This window comes from Mus caroli, chromosome 6 (assembly GCF_900094665.2).
Source record: "Mus caroli chromosome 6, CAROLI_EIJ_v1.1, whole genome shotgun sequence".
In the NCBI taxonomy this organism is placed as follows: Eukaryota; Metazoa; Chordata; class Mammalia; order Rodentia; family Muridae; genus Mus; species Mus caroli.
This window is the reverse complement of record NC_034575.1, coordinates 113774399-113789539: the sequence shown is the minus strand read 5'-3', so window position 1 is coordinate 113789539 and position 15141 is coordinate 113774399. Positions and strand designations below refer to the sequence as shown.

Here is a 15141-nt window from a genome sequence, read left to right as displayed (position 1 = left end):
AGAAGGAGAAGGAGAAGGAGAAGGAGGAGAAGAAGAAGAAGAAGAAGAAGAAGAAGAAGAAGAAGAAGAAGAAGAAGAAGAAGAAGAAGAAGAAGAAGAAGAGAAGAAGAAGAAACCATAGCCTTAAGAAGAAGAAGTAACAGCAATAGCACCATCATCACCACCAAGCAAGAGAAGGAAGAATCTAGGGTCAAACAACATCCCCATTGATTTTCTTATCTTTTTTTCAGATGTGAGGTTGTTTTTTTTTAAACCTTTGAACCAAATAGCTGCCTAACACAGAGAATCTGCTACCTAAACAACATGCTGGAGGGTTACAAACACAGTAATGAAGAGAATGAGCATCTCTCAGAGCTTTCATCTTCTTGCTTACTCATCCATTCATACATCCATACATCCATACATCCATACATACATCTATCCATGCATACATACATCCACCCACACACACACATATATTTGCTCACTTCTTTGATTTTACTCATGTTAGATGAATTCTTGCAGTCCAATAATTCAATTTAACATCTATTTATTGAGCATTTCTTTTGTTCTGAGAAGCAGAGATGGCATGGAGTAGGGAACAGAGAAGAATAAGTCCTGCCTTCCAGGAGTTCAGAATATAAGGCATTCAGTATTTACAAAGGAGTATGGCTCCCTGATAGAATTACATGGTTGTATAGGAAATAGACAACCCTGGGAGACCTGGGAATTTTTGGTCTCAAGGCTGGACAGGTAACCAGAGAACAGATGCTCATATCTTAGGAAAGCATTCATTAGCAGCTTTGGATGTTGGAATGAACTGTGTTTTAGTTTCTTAACAACCCCAAGAAAGGAGTGGGGTTCCCCAGCATTCTTGCTCACTGTGCTGATGGGATACAGTGTTCTGCACCAACGAGGACCATATTCCTGCTAGCAGCACTTCCCACTGTGAGTCAGCTGTTCCCAACATGGTGATCAGACCAGGATATCACTCTCTCTGTCCATATCCTCCCCACGAGGTCAGGAGTCCAGCCCATCTGCTTACAGAAGTCATTTGAATGTACAGTTTTGTTTGCTAGCTTGCCTGGCTGTTGGGATCAGTTGATTTCTCCTACCTAAATGAATCTCATACTGTTTCAGCTGCCTGGGGAACTTTCAGCAAAGAATGAGTAGGTGCACACAGCTAGGGCAGGATTCAACTTGCTTCTTACTCTATGACCCCTGGGGTGGACATTTATGTTCCAGGCAACATAGGTCATCAAGTGTCAATAGCCCTTGATGAGTAATGGCCTCTCTTGGTACTTGTGGAAAACATCTAGTCTCTAGATCCTTAGAGCCTGTGGTGAGAAGGAGAGGTACACGTGATGTGAAAACTCATGGAAATCAGCTTGGATCAAAGAGGCCTTGAGATGTTCATGGGGGGGGGGGGAATTGATTTCCGCTCCCTTCAAGGAAGAGATTCTGGTGGATTTGAAAGTATAAGGCAGGGGCCCTTACACCCAGTTAGATGCTAGTTTCAGATGTGTCTTTGGTATCTTCCTTTGTCCAGTCTCGGTTAGATAGGGAGGCTCTGTGTCTGCTTCAGAGAAGGAAGTCCCAGCATAGTTTCAGGTCTGGGGTCCTGAATGCTGCTGACTTTGAACATGAGGAACCAGGATACCTCCTGCCCTCTTTAGGGAAGCTATAGAGCTCCTGCTGTTACAGATTCAAACACCTCTATCAGTGGCTTGAGGAGACCTTCTGTGTTTGCATCACCAGAAAAGGGTGACAGCAAGCTGGATCCCTGTTTGATGGGGTTTTTTTTATTCTTTTCTTCAGTGTAACTCTAGTCCCCAGGGTGGAGATAATGATCACATTACTTCAGCATCACCTTGCTTAAGAGCTAAGCCACCATGTGTACTCTTCACCCAGTCTCCACCCTGAAAGTAGGTGGCCTGGAACAAGAGGGAAGAGCAAAGGGTGCTTTCTTTTTAGACTGAAGGATCTCCTTCAGATGGCTGTCTGCTTAGGCATGATGGATTGAGACCCCCCAAGAAATGTCCTTGACAGCAATCTGTTACCAACCCCTCACCTGTCTTGAACTCCTAAAATAAATATCCCATAGTCAAGGAGGAGACCAAAGCAGAAATATGGGATTGGGTGTGGAAACCTTGAGTTTCCTCTTTCTGGTCCTAGTTTCTGTGGACCCCACAGTCTTCAGATCTCTAGTTCTAGGCACTGAAGTCCTTGATGAAACTAAGGGATCTTGTCTTATGTGCACCAGAGGAAAGAACCCATAGGCTAATCGGGAACCCAAGGGACCCTCTAAGGCAAGAGGGCTTGTGTGGCCTTCAGTACTATTTGGGGGGAGGAAGGAATCCATTCTAAGGAAGCTAGAGGAGGTCACCAGCCCTGCCTCTGACTCACTGTCTGCCCAGGCTCTGGAGGCAGCTCTGCTCTGAGACCCCAGCTGCAGAGAACATGCCAGCACCCGCTGGAACCTCTGTCCCCACCTGTCCCATGGGACAAGTTAAGGCACACTGCTCATAACAGACCAGATTATCTTCTGTCCCTTGGGGTTGATGTCGCCCAAGTCAGAAAAGTTATTAGAATAGTTTAGTAATCCGGAAGCTGAGTATGGGCTCTAGGGGGTGGCACACTGCTGGATGGTGCCCAGGCTTGTGTGCCTGTCTGCCTATTTTCTGGTAAGAGTGTATCATTCTCACCAGCTTTGACCATTCTCCACGTTCTCCCTAAATATGACAGCAGGGCTGAGAGCAGCACTTCTCAACCGTCATGATGCCATGAGACCCTTTAATACAGTTCCCCATATTGTGGTGACCCCCAACCATAAAATTATTTTGTTGCTACTTCACAACTGTAACTTTGTTGCTGTCATGAATCATAATGTACATATCTGTGTTTTCCCATGATTCTAGGCAACCCCTGTGAAAAGGTTGTTCAACCCCCAAAAGGGCTACAACCCACAGGTTGAGAATCACTGACTTACAGGGAAACAAAAGAGCATGCTGCTGCTTCTGACCTATGCTAACAATAACTGAAGAGGAAAAGCCAGAAAGATGCTCATTGCTTAAGGCCCAGTTTCCCCAAGACTCCCTCCCTTGCCTGGCACCTAGCTGGGGTTGCTTTACTGCAATCTCAAGTCCAACACAACACCCATATCTTATACATCCCTCATCAAGCATGTGGTGCATAAATACGGATGCAATGTGAGCAGGCAGAAGGCCCCTCCCCATGTCACAGTGGCATGTGCAGGCCCTGGCATGGCAAAGCCACATGGCTGGGTACATGGCTTCCTTGCCTCTCTCTCTAGTCCTATTTCATCTTTCTTGCTTGTGTCGATTGTTTTGCTTTCCTCTCTCTGGCCTAGAGACAAACTGAACAACTAGTTCTAGTTCCACCGGTCTGTTTTCCCTCACACTTTGGGCTTAGCAGATTCCTCCTGGTCCAGGAAGGGCCTTGGGAACAGAATCCACATGAAGGCTGGATGCCCCGCCTCTGCTAGCCACTGCTGCTTGGCTGGATATTCTACTCTTCCCTACACTCCTGCTCCATGGCCAGGAAGACTTTATAGCTGTGTACATGGTTCAATCAATGGCCAAGTCCCTGAGGGGTTGGGGTTTAGCTACTGCTACCACAGGGTCTTTGGACCCTGGACCTTCTTCCTGCTCCATAGCGCCTTCTGCTGTCAGTGACTCGAGTGTCCAGTCCACACAGCCCTATCTGATATGGCCCTTGCTTCTGCAGCCTCATCCAGCAGTCTTATCTATTTCCTGCTCCCCACTTCTTACACCCTCCTACAATTGCATCTCCTACCCTGTTTTATCATTTGCATACATACATACATACATACATACATACATACATACATACATAATGTTCTCAGCTAGCAAAAGCTTTCTATTTATAGTACAGAGCCAAGTCTTAAATTCATCAATGCAACTCAGACATTTCCTGAGTGCCTATCAAATGCAAGGCACTGCTCCTGGCACATGGAATTCACCAGTGACGCAAACAAACCAAAGCCACCTGTGCTCATGAAGCCACACTACAGCCTATAAGACAGCAGATACCCATTGTGACCCACAAGGAACCTACCCAGTCAGGAAGTGATAAATGCTATGGAAAACTAGAGCAAGGCACATAGGAATGGGAACAGTCAACAGGGGTGAAGTTGAATTGCCCTGCAGTGTGGACATGTGTAGGGAACTCTCCCTTACCAGCTCAGTTCAAACCAATGGGGCGGCAACACACTCAATTCTGATACAAGATCTCTAACTAAAACATCAAGCCATTCTGAGCACAGGTCTCTGAGTGCTTCTCTATCTTTAGTCCGATCACACAGAGAACAACACATCTATAACTCAATTGAGGAACAAAGGTAGAAAGCACATCGAGGCAGCAGTTGTCAAGTTTATTATTCCTCGGGAAAATGTCTTGGGGTGTCCATGACAACAGTCATCATGCAAATGTAAAAACTACACTTAACTTCCAGGCTCGGAGACAAGACCCAGGGATCTACTTTCATTGGTTGTCGCCAATTGTCCCAGCATTGGCCATCTTAGGGCCCAATGTACCGAAGACACACAATCCTGCCCTTCCAGATACAATTGGTATCATGAAGATAATGATACTAACCAGGGTCCACGAGCTCTGCCATGGTTTCCACATCCAATCAGCCTGTGGTGGTTGCAGATGTGGGTTGAAAAGGCCAGAGCTCTGGGATAAGATGAAGTGCGCCATTTCTATTTATTTATTTATTTATTTATTTATTTATTTATTTATATATTTTCTTTATTTACATTTCAAATGCTATCCCGAAAGTTCCCTATACCCTCCTCTGGCCCTGCTCCCCTAACCATCCACTCCCACTTCTTGGCCCTGGAGTTCCCTTGTACTGGGGCATATAAAGTTTGCAAGACCTAGGGGCCTCTCTTTCCAATGATGGCCATTCTGCTACATATGCAGCTAGAGACACGAGCTTTGAGGGTACTGGTTAGTTCATATTGTTGTTCCACCTATAGGGTTTCAGACCCCTTCAGCTCCTTGGTCACTTTCTCTAGCTCCTCCACTGGGGGCCGAAGTGTGCCATTTCTAAACAAGCGCCTGATGGTGCTGGTGGTTGAAGCCACACTTTGAGAATGTCTGATGAAAGTTGGTCAGGAAGCCGGTTCCTTCAGAATCTAGAATTTTATGAACTAAGTTCACCCAAGACAACCTTGGGGCTCATTTCTTATTAACCAGAAGTGAAGTGTGTTCAGTGCTTGGAAAACGTTAGAAGACGTTGATTTGAGGAGCCGAGTCAGAATGAACTTCCTCTTTAGTAGGAAATGCTGTCCCGTGACTTCACACCCCTTCCTGCTTGAAGTGTAAGGAATGTCTGTCGGCCACTTCAGGGGACATAAGGAAGAGGCTGGGAGTCAGTGGACAGGGGGTTCTGAAGAGATGTTCATAGCAAACTCCCCTGAGCCCAGAGGGGCAGTCGTGGCTCTCATGGCCTCCAGTTCCTTCAGGGGCCTGTGACTTGCCATAGAGTGTCTCATCAGTCCAGTTGTCACAGGCTAAGTACCTCTTCCATCTAAGCTGTGGTGTCAGTGACCTTATGTGTCAGCCCCTTCTCTGACACATAAGCCAGGAGAGTACTGCCTTTCCTGGCCCATTTGCTTGTGAGGCACCGAGGTCAAGCCCTCTATTGCCCAGACTTGAGGAAGAAAGATCATGTTCTCTTGTGATGTAAGCCTCAGTATCCAGCTCTGTCAGTAAAGCTGGACCTTTTCACAGCCCAAGGTCAGACCAGCTCAGGGTACATCTTAAGATTTAATGGCCACAAAAGCCCAAATGGGCAAAGGCCACTCAAGGATTGGGGAAAAAAATGTTTTGTAAGGTGACTCACCTTCCTAGACAAGTGTGTAGGAAAAGCACTGGGAAACTATTTTCTTTTCCAGAAAATGGAACAGGAGACAGGGTCAGGCAAGATCCCCCTCTCCCTCCCTAGACTCTGCTGCTCAGGTCAAGATTGGAGGAATGGATTTTGAATAGGGGTGAAGCCAAAGACAGTGGCAGTTCCTGGTCGCCTTAACAAAAGCCCAGTTCAGCCCTTATGCTTCCTGTGGATCTGTTCACACTCCCTGTCTGTCTGTCTGTCTGTCTGTCTGTCTGTCTGTCTTACCCTCCACTTTGCTTGCTCTGTCCTAACTCTCCTTCATCTTTCCAGATGCAAGACGCTATGGGCTATGAGTTGCCCTGGGTGTATTTTGTCAGTCTGGTCATCTTTGGATCCTTTTTCGTTCTAAATCTGGTTCTCGGTGTTTTGAGCGGGTAAGCTGACCACTTCTGTGTCCTCTTTACAACGCAGCCGAGCAAGGTCCCAGGTTCAATGCAGAATCCTCAGAGGCAGGACCCTAACAGGCCCAGGAAAACGGGGAAAAAACATCTCCATACAAGACCAGATTCTGACCATTGGCTGCACAGGCGCTTTAGCCTCTGAGTTGCACCTTGAGGATCCCGGGTCCCGCGCTGCTCAGCTCGGCGCTGGGGAGCCGGTGGCTGGCGCTTGGCCGTGCTCGGTTGCTGTGTGTGCCTGACTAACTATCATTCCATTCTTCCAGGTCAATGATGCCGTAGGAAGGGACTGGCCCTGGATCTATTTTGTAACACTAATCATCATAGGGTCATTTTTTGTACTTAACTTGGTTCTCGGTGTTCTTAGCGGGTAAGCAGGACCAAGGAAATGGTCTTGATTTTTCCATTAATTTGTATTTTATTCTCTCTGCTATTCCTGGCACTCTTCTGTTTCTGGCTCTGATGAACCTGGGATCAAGGGTCACTCAGGAGCCTTGAAGTGAAGGTCTTTGGCCTGACTGTGAGGAGGGTCGGATGGAGGTAACTCATCAGAGACGCATGATGAGTTCAACCAATATGCCACCACACACACCAAGACCTTCCCAGTCCCCAGGGACTCAGGCTGCTTCCCTTTGGGCCATACCCACTCAGCCTGAGGAGCAGCAGTGCAGAAAGAGTCTTGAGTGGGGATAACTTCACAGCAGGACTCTGAAAGAAGGTTCCTGTGCACACACAACACTCACAGTGTCCTTGGGAATAAACACAGGCCTGAGCCTATGAGGCAGCTATCATCCGCAGGCAAGTGAAAGCTTTAAAACACTTTCATCGAGTCAACAGGCCAGAAAAGGAAGAGTTTGGTTTAAAATACAAGTTGATGTGGCAGGATGGCTCAGTGGTAAGGTATCTGGCTCCCATGGACACTCTCTGTGTTCTGTCCCAGCACTATAAAAGCCAAAGACAGTCAAAACTCCATGACTGTGTCTGTATGTGTGTGTATGCACATACATTTATGTACAAAGAAATATAGACTACAAGTGTAACTCTCATTTCAAGGTCAAACAGTCGATTGTTGATCTTTGCCTTTCTGCATGTGAAGGACACAGAACTATTTAAGGCCACAGGTTAGCATGAGGTTAGAGAGGAGGTGTAATTCATTTTCCTTCAGATTTACCTAGGTGGCCACAAACACAAACCTACCTGGTTTTAGCCCTTGCTCCGATGCAATTTGCAGTAAAAGAATGACTCATGGCTGTGGTATCGAGACCCTAAGCATGGCTACCTTCTCACCACAGAGACCTAGAGTGTCTCCTCGGCTACCCATTTTTCACTAGCTCATGCCAGCCATGCCAAGACCTGACACTTAAATGCTCCTGGTGACCCTGTGGCCCTCTCTAGGGGACTTGCCTACTGACTCTGATCTAGAGGGAGGTGGGGGAGCTGTTTCTGCTCTGCTTGGATGGGACAACTGTTTTTCCGGGCACCTAGGGATTTACTGCTGGGGGCAGTTCAAGAGGAAGGGAAGAGGCGCCTTTCGGTGCAGACTGGGAAGTGTTCTGTCTCCTTCCATGGTCAGGGCGTGGGGTTCAGTCTGCAATAGAGCAAAGGAAAAAAAAAAACTCCTATCTTATCCCTCCCATGGCCCAGAAAGGCATCTTGCCTTTTGCCAAGGTGAGACCACAGGAGAGCAGGAGATGGAGTCGTATATAAGCTCCTGGTTAGCTGCCTGGAGGTTGAGGGTGGTGGTGGGTTGTTCTTATCTTCCAACACAAGAAAATGGCCTGTTGTTTATACATGAATCTCACTGACAGCATTGGAAAAGAATCAAACTCATTATCCCCTTTCAAGACAGAAATTTGGCTATCCTAGCTGTGTTTGCTGGGTGCACAATATCTGGCAACCTCATATTTTTAAATCTTTGTTTTCCACGTCAAAAAAATAAAGATAACATCAGCTCATAGGTGGCTGTCACTGTAGAATGAACGGGAATGTCCAAGTGGAGTATTAGGCACAGGACTAGTATACAGTCAGTGCTCAGTATTAGGCACAGGACTAGTATACAGTCAGCGCTCAGTAGCAGTGCTGACTGCAGTGACTACTTTGACTTTTAAAGATGAGTAACTTGAGCCAAGACGTGTCACTTTTCTGGCAGTCAGCAGACTTGGGCCTGAAGTCTTAGTTTGGATCCTGTTTTCTTATCACTGGCTGCTAGCTCTGCATTGAATAAGTCTGGTTGTAGNGTAGCCCGGAGCTCTAAACCAATATATGTATGGAACTTAAATTCCATTTTCTTCCCTCAGATGCTAGGGACCAAATCTTAGCATGTAGGAATACAGTATGGAAAATGTGAACCAGACTCTGNGGGCTCCATTTTCATCCTAGAGCCATCGCTCTCCCTGTCTCCCACAAGNGTGGCCAACCCGCTGGTGTCGAGTCAGAGATGTTAAAGGAGCAGCTGCTGATGCCGGCCAGAGATCATTTTGAAATGACACCTTGGTCTCATTTAGATCAAATAGTTACATAGATGTGCATAATCCAATGTTTTGATGCTAACTGGTCTTCAGAACATTTGATTGACATGGGACAGGAATATAAACACTCTTTAGCCTCTGAACCTGTGGTTCATTTGGTCTGTTCTGGGGCCTGCTAGCACCCGAGCATCCTCAAAGTTGCAACAAGCTCCGGGGCGTTCCAGAAACATTGATGGGCCCTTTGCCCAGCCAGCCAGATGTCTGTAAGCAGTGGTCCACCCCTTCTGGCTTTTGTCAAGGGCCAGTGACTCTGAATGCATTGCCTCTAACCTGTGCAGTGACAAACCAGGAAACAAGCTCCAGTGAGTTTAAGCCACACTGGTGATGGTTTAAAATTGGCATCTTGATTAATAAGGACAGAAGTGTAATTGTTAACCTCAAATATCCAGGGGGGGGGAAATCCCACTCATTCATCAGCTAGACGTGAGTTAGACCAACCTTTCAGAATAACCAGGAAGCCTTGGAGCCCATGAAAGCACTATCCCAAGGATGGCACAGTCTCCCCAAGCACTATCCCAAGGACGGCACAGTCTCCCCATACTGTGTCAGGGCCTGTGCTCTGCATATCTCATGTTAGTTGATTCAGTGTTCATGACAGCTTCATGAGCTAGAAGCTACTCATGTTTCCATTTCACAGACGAAAAGACTGAGGTTTAAATGAGGAAGCTGCATCCGTTCTAATAGAAAAGTTTAAAGGATGGAGGGCTGAGCCAGAACATCATCCATCCACAGCCTCTTCTTGTCACTCCACAGTTGCAGGAGGAAATGGGNAGGGGAGATCAGACACTACAAGAAGGAGAGGTGTTGCAGAGCAGTCTGCAAGCTTCTAGACACAGCCAGGGAATGGAAAGGGCTGGGAAATGCTGCCTGGCTGGCCCAGGAGCACTCGTTGTTCAGTGGGAGAATTGGAAACTTGGCAGAGCTCAATGGGCCCAGAGAGCAGAGGCATTTCAACTGCAGCTGGGAAGTATNCTGTGACTNAAGGGTTGGGGTGTGAACCTGACATCCATCAATTAAAAATTACAGCTCAATGAAGTAATTCATCCTCACAAACTATGTCCTTTTGTCAGCAAGGCGAGGCTAAAGTGTGCCCACTGNGTTCTGAGCAGAGCAGGGATGGCATCCCGTAGAGTTTCTATTGTAAATGCACAAACTTCCATATTTTGGTTACCTGAGGGTTCCTTTATCTGCAACCCTCNCATATCCAGAAGGCCTTTGTTCCGACAAGGCCACCTAGAACAGACTGTGTGAAGGACACACAGCTCTTGGACTCTTTTCACAAATCTTCCTTGTTATGTAGTGATCCTATATCTACCCTATGCAAGGCACAGGTCTGGCAGCAGGGTAGGTAACAATTGGATTGGATTTACTTTCTCCTCCAGAAATCCCAGTCTCCAGCCCATTAGAAGCCAAACAGTAACTGTGAGACTNTTGAAATTACATTTGAGTCTATGGGTGAGGGAGTAGAAGTATGGACTCTGAAATCTGGGCCTTTGGATGTGCCTGTACCTAGAATCTCTTAGCTGGGCATCATTTTTCACATCAGGAGGCAGGCATGTCTCTTGCCTGTAAAAGCAGAGTCTCTGATGGGTGGGAGAGTCAGCCTGGAAGTATACCTGGACTATGATGTTAAAATAGAAGGTCCAGACTGAGGACTCCCCTACATGCCATGGTGGGAGCAGAAGAGGTGACTACAGAGTTGGTCCTCATCCTTCACTGGTTGCACTCTGTCAAGTCACACTGGACAGTGCACCGGTGAATGCTGATCAACGATACAAAGTACAGAGTTAGGACTCCTCCTAGTAAGTATCTAGTCGCATTTGGCAACCAGTTAAAACATAGCCCTATAGCCCTATGTGTGTTTCTGCGCACAAGTTATTTAGTAACTGTCACCCATTTGTTAACACGAGACTCGCAGCTACCAGCACTGTAACTCATGCCGGTGTGATCCCGATCTGACACACATTTTCTCCGTAAGCCCCAAAATACAACAACAACAAAATGCCAGTAAATAGACTGACCCTAAATAAAGACATTTGCTAAGTTATGAGAACTGACTTAAGGAGAGCCTCTCACCTTGTCTGACCTTAGCAGGAAGCATGGAACATGTTTTTATTTTGCCATTACATGCATATTCATACATGAGAGTGCCATGAATATTGATTTGGGGGTTTCAAACAAATTTTAGCAAACCCAGTAATAGCAGAGTTCTTATTTGTCTCTTCACTATTGATTTTCAAAGGGCCTAATATCCCATGGTCAGCATGATTAGTCCAACCCATATCCTATTGCCTGCCTTACATGGTAAGCACCGACGACTACCCCTCCTCCCATATTTTATCTTGGCCATTTTGCTAGCAACAGATGCACTCCTACCTTGTGACAAATCCCATAGTAGTGACTGGCTGTCTTGCTGGCTCTGGCCCCTGGGCTGGGCATAGCCAATCAGGCTNGGGTTGCATGTCTTCATTAGCTCAGTCTCAAGGACAGGCACGTGGCAGGCATGCAGAGGAAAGGGAACCAGGGGCTGTCACTCAGTGTCTCACCAACACGTGCAGCCTGAGGTTCCGTGCAGCCCATGTGACTTCGTCCCTGCCCATGGTACTATCAAAGCACCATGTTACCTTGCTGCCCAGGCCATATCTTCAGCCCTTCCCCCACAGCATGTCCTTCCTCTACAGGAGCAGAAGCAGGAAAGTCCCATAGAAGCCTGGAGGTGTCCCTTCCCCTTTATTCCAGTTGAGGTTTCCCATGCGTCTGCAAACATGAACAGTCAGCTTCCCCGCCTAACGGCAGCCCAGTCCAGCCTGTTCTTCCAGCTCTGTAAGAAGGATGGTGGGTGTCTTATAACCAGAGCTTGAACTCTGAGAAATTATCCAGAAGAGCTAAAGGACTCTATTAGCAACTTTATGCCTTTGAAACTCACTCAAACCCACTCCAGAGGAAAGGGGCAAGAAAGCGTGTGGGTGTAGGCAGAAAGCTTGCAGGAGACGAGACGTTCCTCCAGGTACATTTTATGGANTTTATTTGCATAGGTAGAAAGGTGCACTGTGAATCTACTGTCTCTAGAGTGTAAGGTCACAGTGGGGGAGGCTTCACCATATGGAAGGTAAGGAGGCAAGGCAAACGGGGGCTGGCATCTTCCCATGTCCACCCCGGTAACGAAAGCAGATAAGAAAAGCCAAGCCAGTTCCTACCTTCACTGTGATCTGTCAATCCAGGGCCTCTTCCCTAGTAGCCAACTTCCTGGAAAGGAAATAAAAGTACCCACTGGCTGGCAGCAAGCCCACAAAATAGCAAGTTCAATCCGATTATAATTGGATTCAATCAGATTTGAGAAGAAAATTCAATCCAAACCAAAGCACCGTTAAGGAGATAGTTGAAGAAGACTCATTAACTTGAGAGCCCCCGGTTCTCGAAATTAAAACATTCCCTGGGCTCCTCCCAGGTCTCAGCCCCATTTCACCACAGTGCTAAATCCTGAGCTCTGCCAAACTCCATAGGCAAAATGCAACTACTAGGCAGGTGGTATCTGGTAACAGAGCCTCCCACATAGGACACTGGGCTCAAATGAACCTTCCAACCCTGCAAAGGTTCCTTTCCTCTATGGTACTGCACTTGTGCATGAAGCTCTGTTGAGTCGGTTTCCATAGCCTGTTGTCCTGAATCAGGTTCTAACTGAGAAGAAACACAGGAGCCAAGACACCAGAGAATTCACATGCACACCCCACCCATCTACCCCACCCCACCCTACCAAGGACCCCATTTTTGATAGATAGATCAAACAAACAAAACAAAACAAAACAAGTCAAAATCTCTTTCCACCCACGGGAAGAAGGGGCTGGTTTCTGCCAGGGCAGAGAAGGGAACTTCCTCTGTTTCCTTCTTCTAGCAAGTCCTTGAAAAACCGCAATGTCTGCTGATTATTTCCTTAAACTGCCACATTAGCTTTGACATTATCGTCGTCTCTACATATTTTTCTACCCTGGGTAGGCAGGCAAAAGGCAGGCCCCAGGGCATTTTCTTGTGTTTGGAATCCTTATGGGGAATCCATGTGGTTGAACTCCCTCCAGGCATGCTAAGAACAGTAGAAGGAACTGTAGCCCTGAGAACTGAGATTGAGGGGCTCAAACCTCCTGGGCCCCTAGACAATGGGAGGTAAATATTCACCATCCTCCGTTGGTNGGGAAATGCCCTGGTCAATCAGTCACATTGGCTGGTTTTCATGGTGTAAATATTCCAAACATAGCTGTTACCATACTATCAAGGAGACTTCGCTGAAGCCAGAGTTGGGAAAAGAAGGCATTACTTATTGGTTCTGAGACCCAGTATAAGTTAAGTGGGCTCTATCATCACTGGGTCTGAATCATCAGTGTCATTTGAAGATAAGTTGTCACTTCTTTTAAAAGGTGTCACCTAATCCTGGGTGCCACACGTTTGCTGGCTGTTGTAGAGAACCATTAGAGTGAGTGTCTAGAAGGGGTTCTCTATCCTTGAAGAACAGCTGTTACTCACAGACAAAGCCTGTTATGACCCAGAAAGTAAATGAACAGCCTTCACTCCCTTAGAGTTTCCTGGCCTGTGTCCAGCGTAGGCTNTTAGGGCTCCCCCTTCTTCTGGAAGTGAACACAGAACTGGGGGGTAGAGATAGCAGTCTGTAGAAAGGGCTTGATCTGGAGAGCGATTTCTACGCAAAGCATTAATCCCTGCCTTGTCTTCCCTTCTCTCCATCCTCCCTCCCGGCTAACCCTTCTGTGCCACCCTGCCCCCTCCCTTTCCTCTCACACCAGGGAGTTTTCCAAAGAGAGGGAGAAAGCCAAAGCCCGAGGAGATTTCCAGAAGCTTCGAGAGAAACAGCAGCTAGAAGAAGATCTCAAAGGCTACCTGGACTGGATCACCCAGGCAGAAGACATTGACCCTGAGAACGAGGACGAGGGCATGGATGAAGACAAGCCTCGAAACAGTGAGCAGCCATCTTCCCTTTGGCTAGGGTCTGGGACGGGAAGACCAGAGAGCCAGGCGACAGTGTTTCACACCAACCTTTCTTCTGGTTNATGTTCCCAAGAGGAGCATCCTTCTCCATGGTGGCTATCAGTTGCTGTTCATAGGAACTAGTCAGATGGGAAATCATTGCCACTGCTATAGAAAGACTCATACCCCAATTAGAAACTTTGCTCTGAAAACACAGTTGTGTTTGTGCTGAGGCGAGTGAAGTATGCCTCTCCTNTGGGCTCTTAAGGTGTGGCCAAGCATCCTGTCCCTGTTCCTTGGGATCAGTTTACACTAGTCAGCCTCTAGGAAGGATGTGTACCTGAGTAGGATTCTTTCCACACTGGCAGGGGTCTTCCAGGTTCCCCCCACCCCTCAAATTTTCTAGGGCAAGAGAGTCAACATTTCTCACTGAGTAGGTGACTTGACTTATCGTCTAAGACAGTGCTTCTGGGAATGTCAGAGGAAATGCAGACGAATGCCACTGGATCCATTTAGATTATAGACACAGAGCCATATCCCTTCCTCTGGGTTTTCAGAAGGCAGATGGCCAGAAAGCATACAGCCAGGCTACAAATGGGAATAGCAGGTGACTGTAAACGTTTTAAGATAACAAGTCATGGAAAGTCAAACTTCATTCTGATTGTCCCAGTAGTTTTTCAAAGTGGGATCCCTGGACCAGTGGTAGTAGCTCCAACTTGGTAGAAACTCAAACTCTTGGGCTCTGGCCTAACCCCACTGACTTAGGAGCCCGAGGACGAGTTGACCAGAGACGGTGATGCATGGGAGTCTCAGAACCTTTGGATTACCTCTAACTGCTGCTCCTCTTTCCTATGACCCTGATCTTCAATACTCTTCCTAGTCTGTGCTCGGCATCTGTCTTGCAGTTTGCTTGTTTGAGTAGTTGCTTTTCTGTCCTTTCAAGCAGCATGCTTTGAAAACAAATCTTGAATATTGGGCACCTCGCACACGGAGCCATGTGGGTCAGGTAACAAGACAGAATCTGCCTCTGAGTAGGGAGGAACTTGGGAAGAGAGTCTGCCAGGAGNAGAAGATCGGGTGGAGGAAGAAGACAGCCAAAGGTCCTAGCAGACTCTGCTCTCTTGCTCCAAAGACTGGTGCAATAAATCTATCAACTGCTNCCTTCCTGATAACGCTGATCAAGGTACAAAGAAAAAAATTAAAACACATAGACAGCAAGGGACTGGTAACAACAAAATTTAATAACCCAAGGAAGCCTTCATGCTCCACTAAGTAGTTTTGCAAGCTGGAAGCTGGGACCGTTGATAGATTATTACAATGA

The 15141-nt window shown here is 47.0% G+C and overlaps 1 protein-coding gene across 4 annotated transcripts in view; it reads left to right on the top strand.

Annotated features, from left to right (window-relative positions):
* LOC115031305 (voltage-dependent L-type calcium channel subunit alpha-1C) overlaps nt 1-15141 on the top strand; it is a 486264-nt gene that overhangs the window by 450020 nt on the left and 21103 nt on the right. For all 4 annotated transcript variants that reach the window (XM_029478472.1, XM_029478475.1, XM_029478473.1 and 1 more), the window contains exons 8-9: nt 6194-6297; nt 13640-13812. In XM_029478472.1, coding sequence (XP_029334332.1) covers nt 6194-6297; nt 13640-13812 — 277 coding nt within the window. The remainder of the gene's footprint in view (nt 1-6193; nt 6298-13639; nt 13813-15141) is intronic.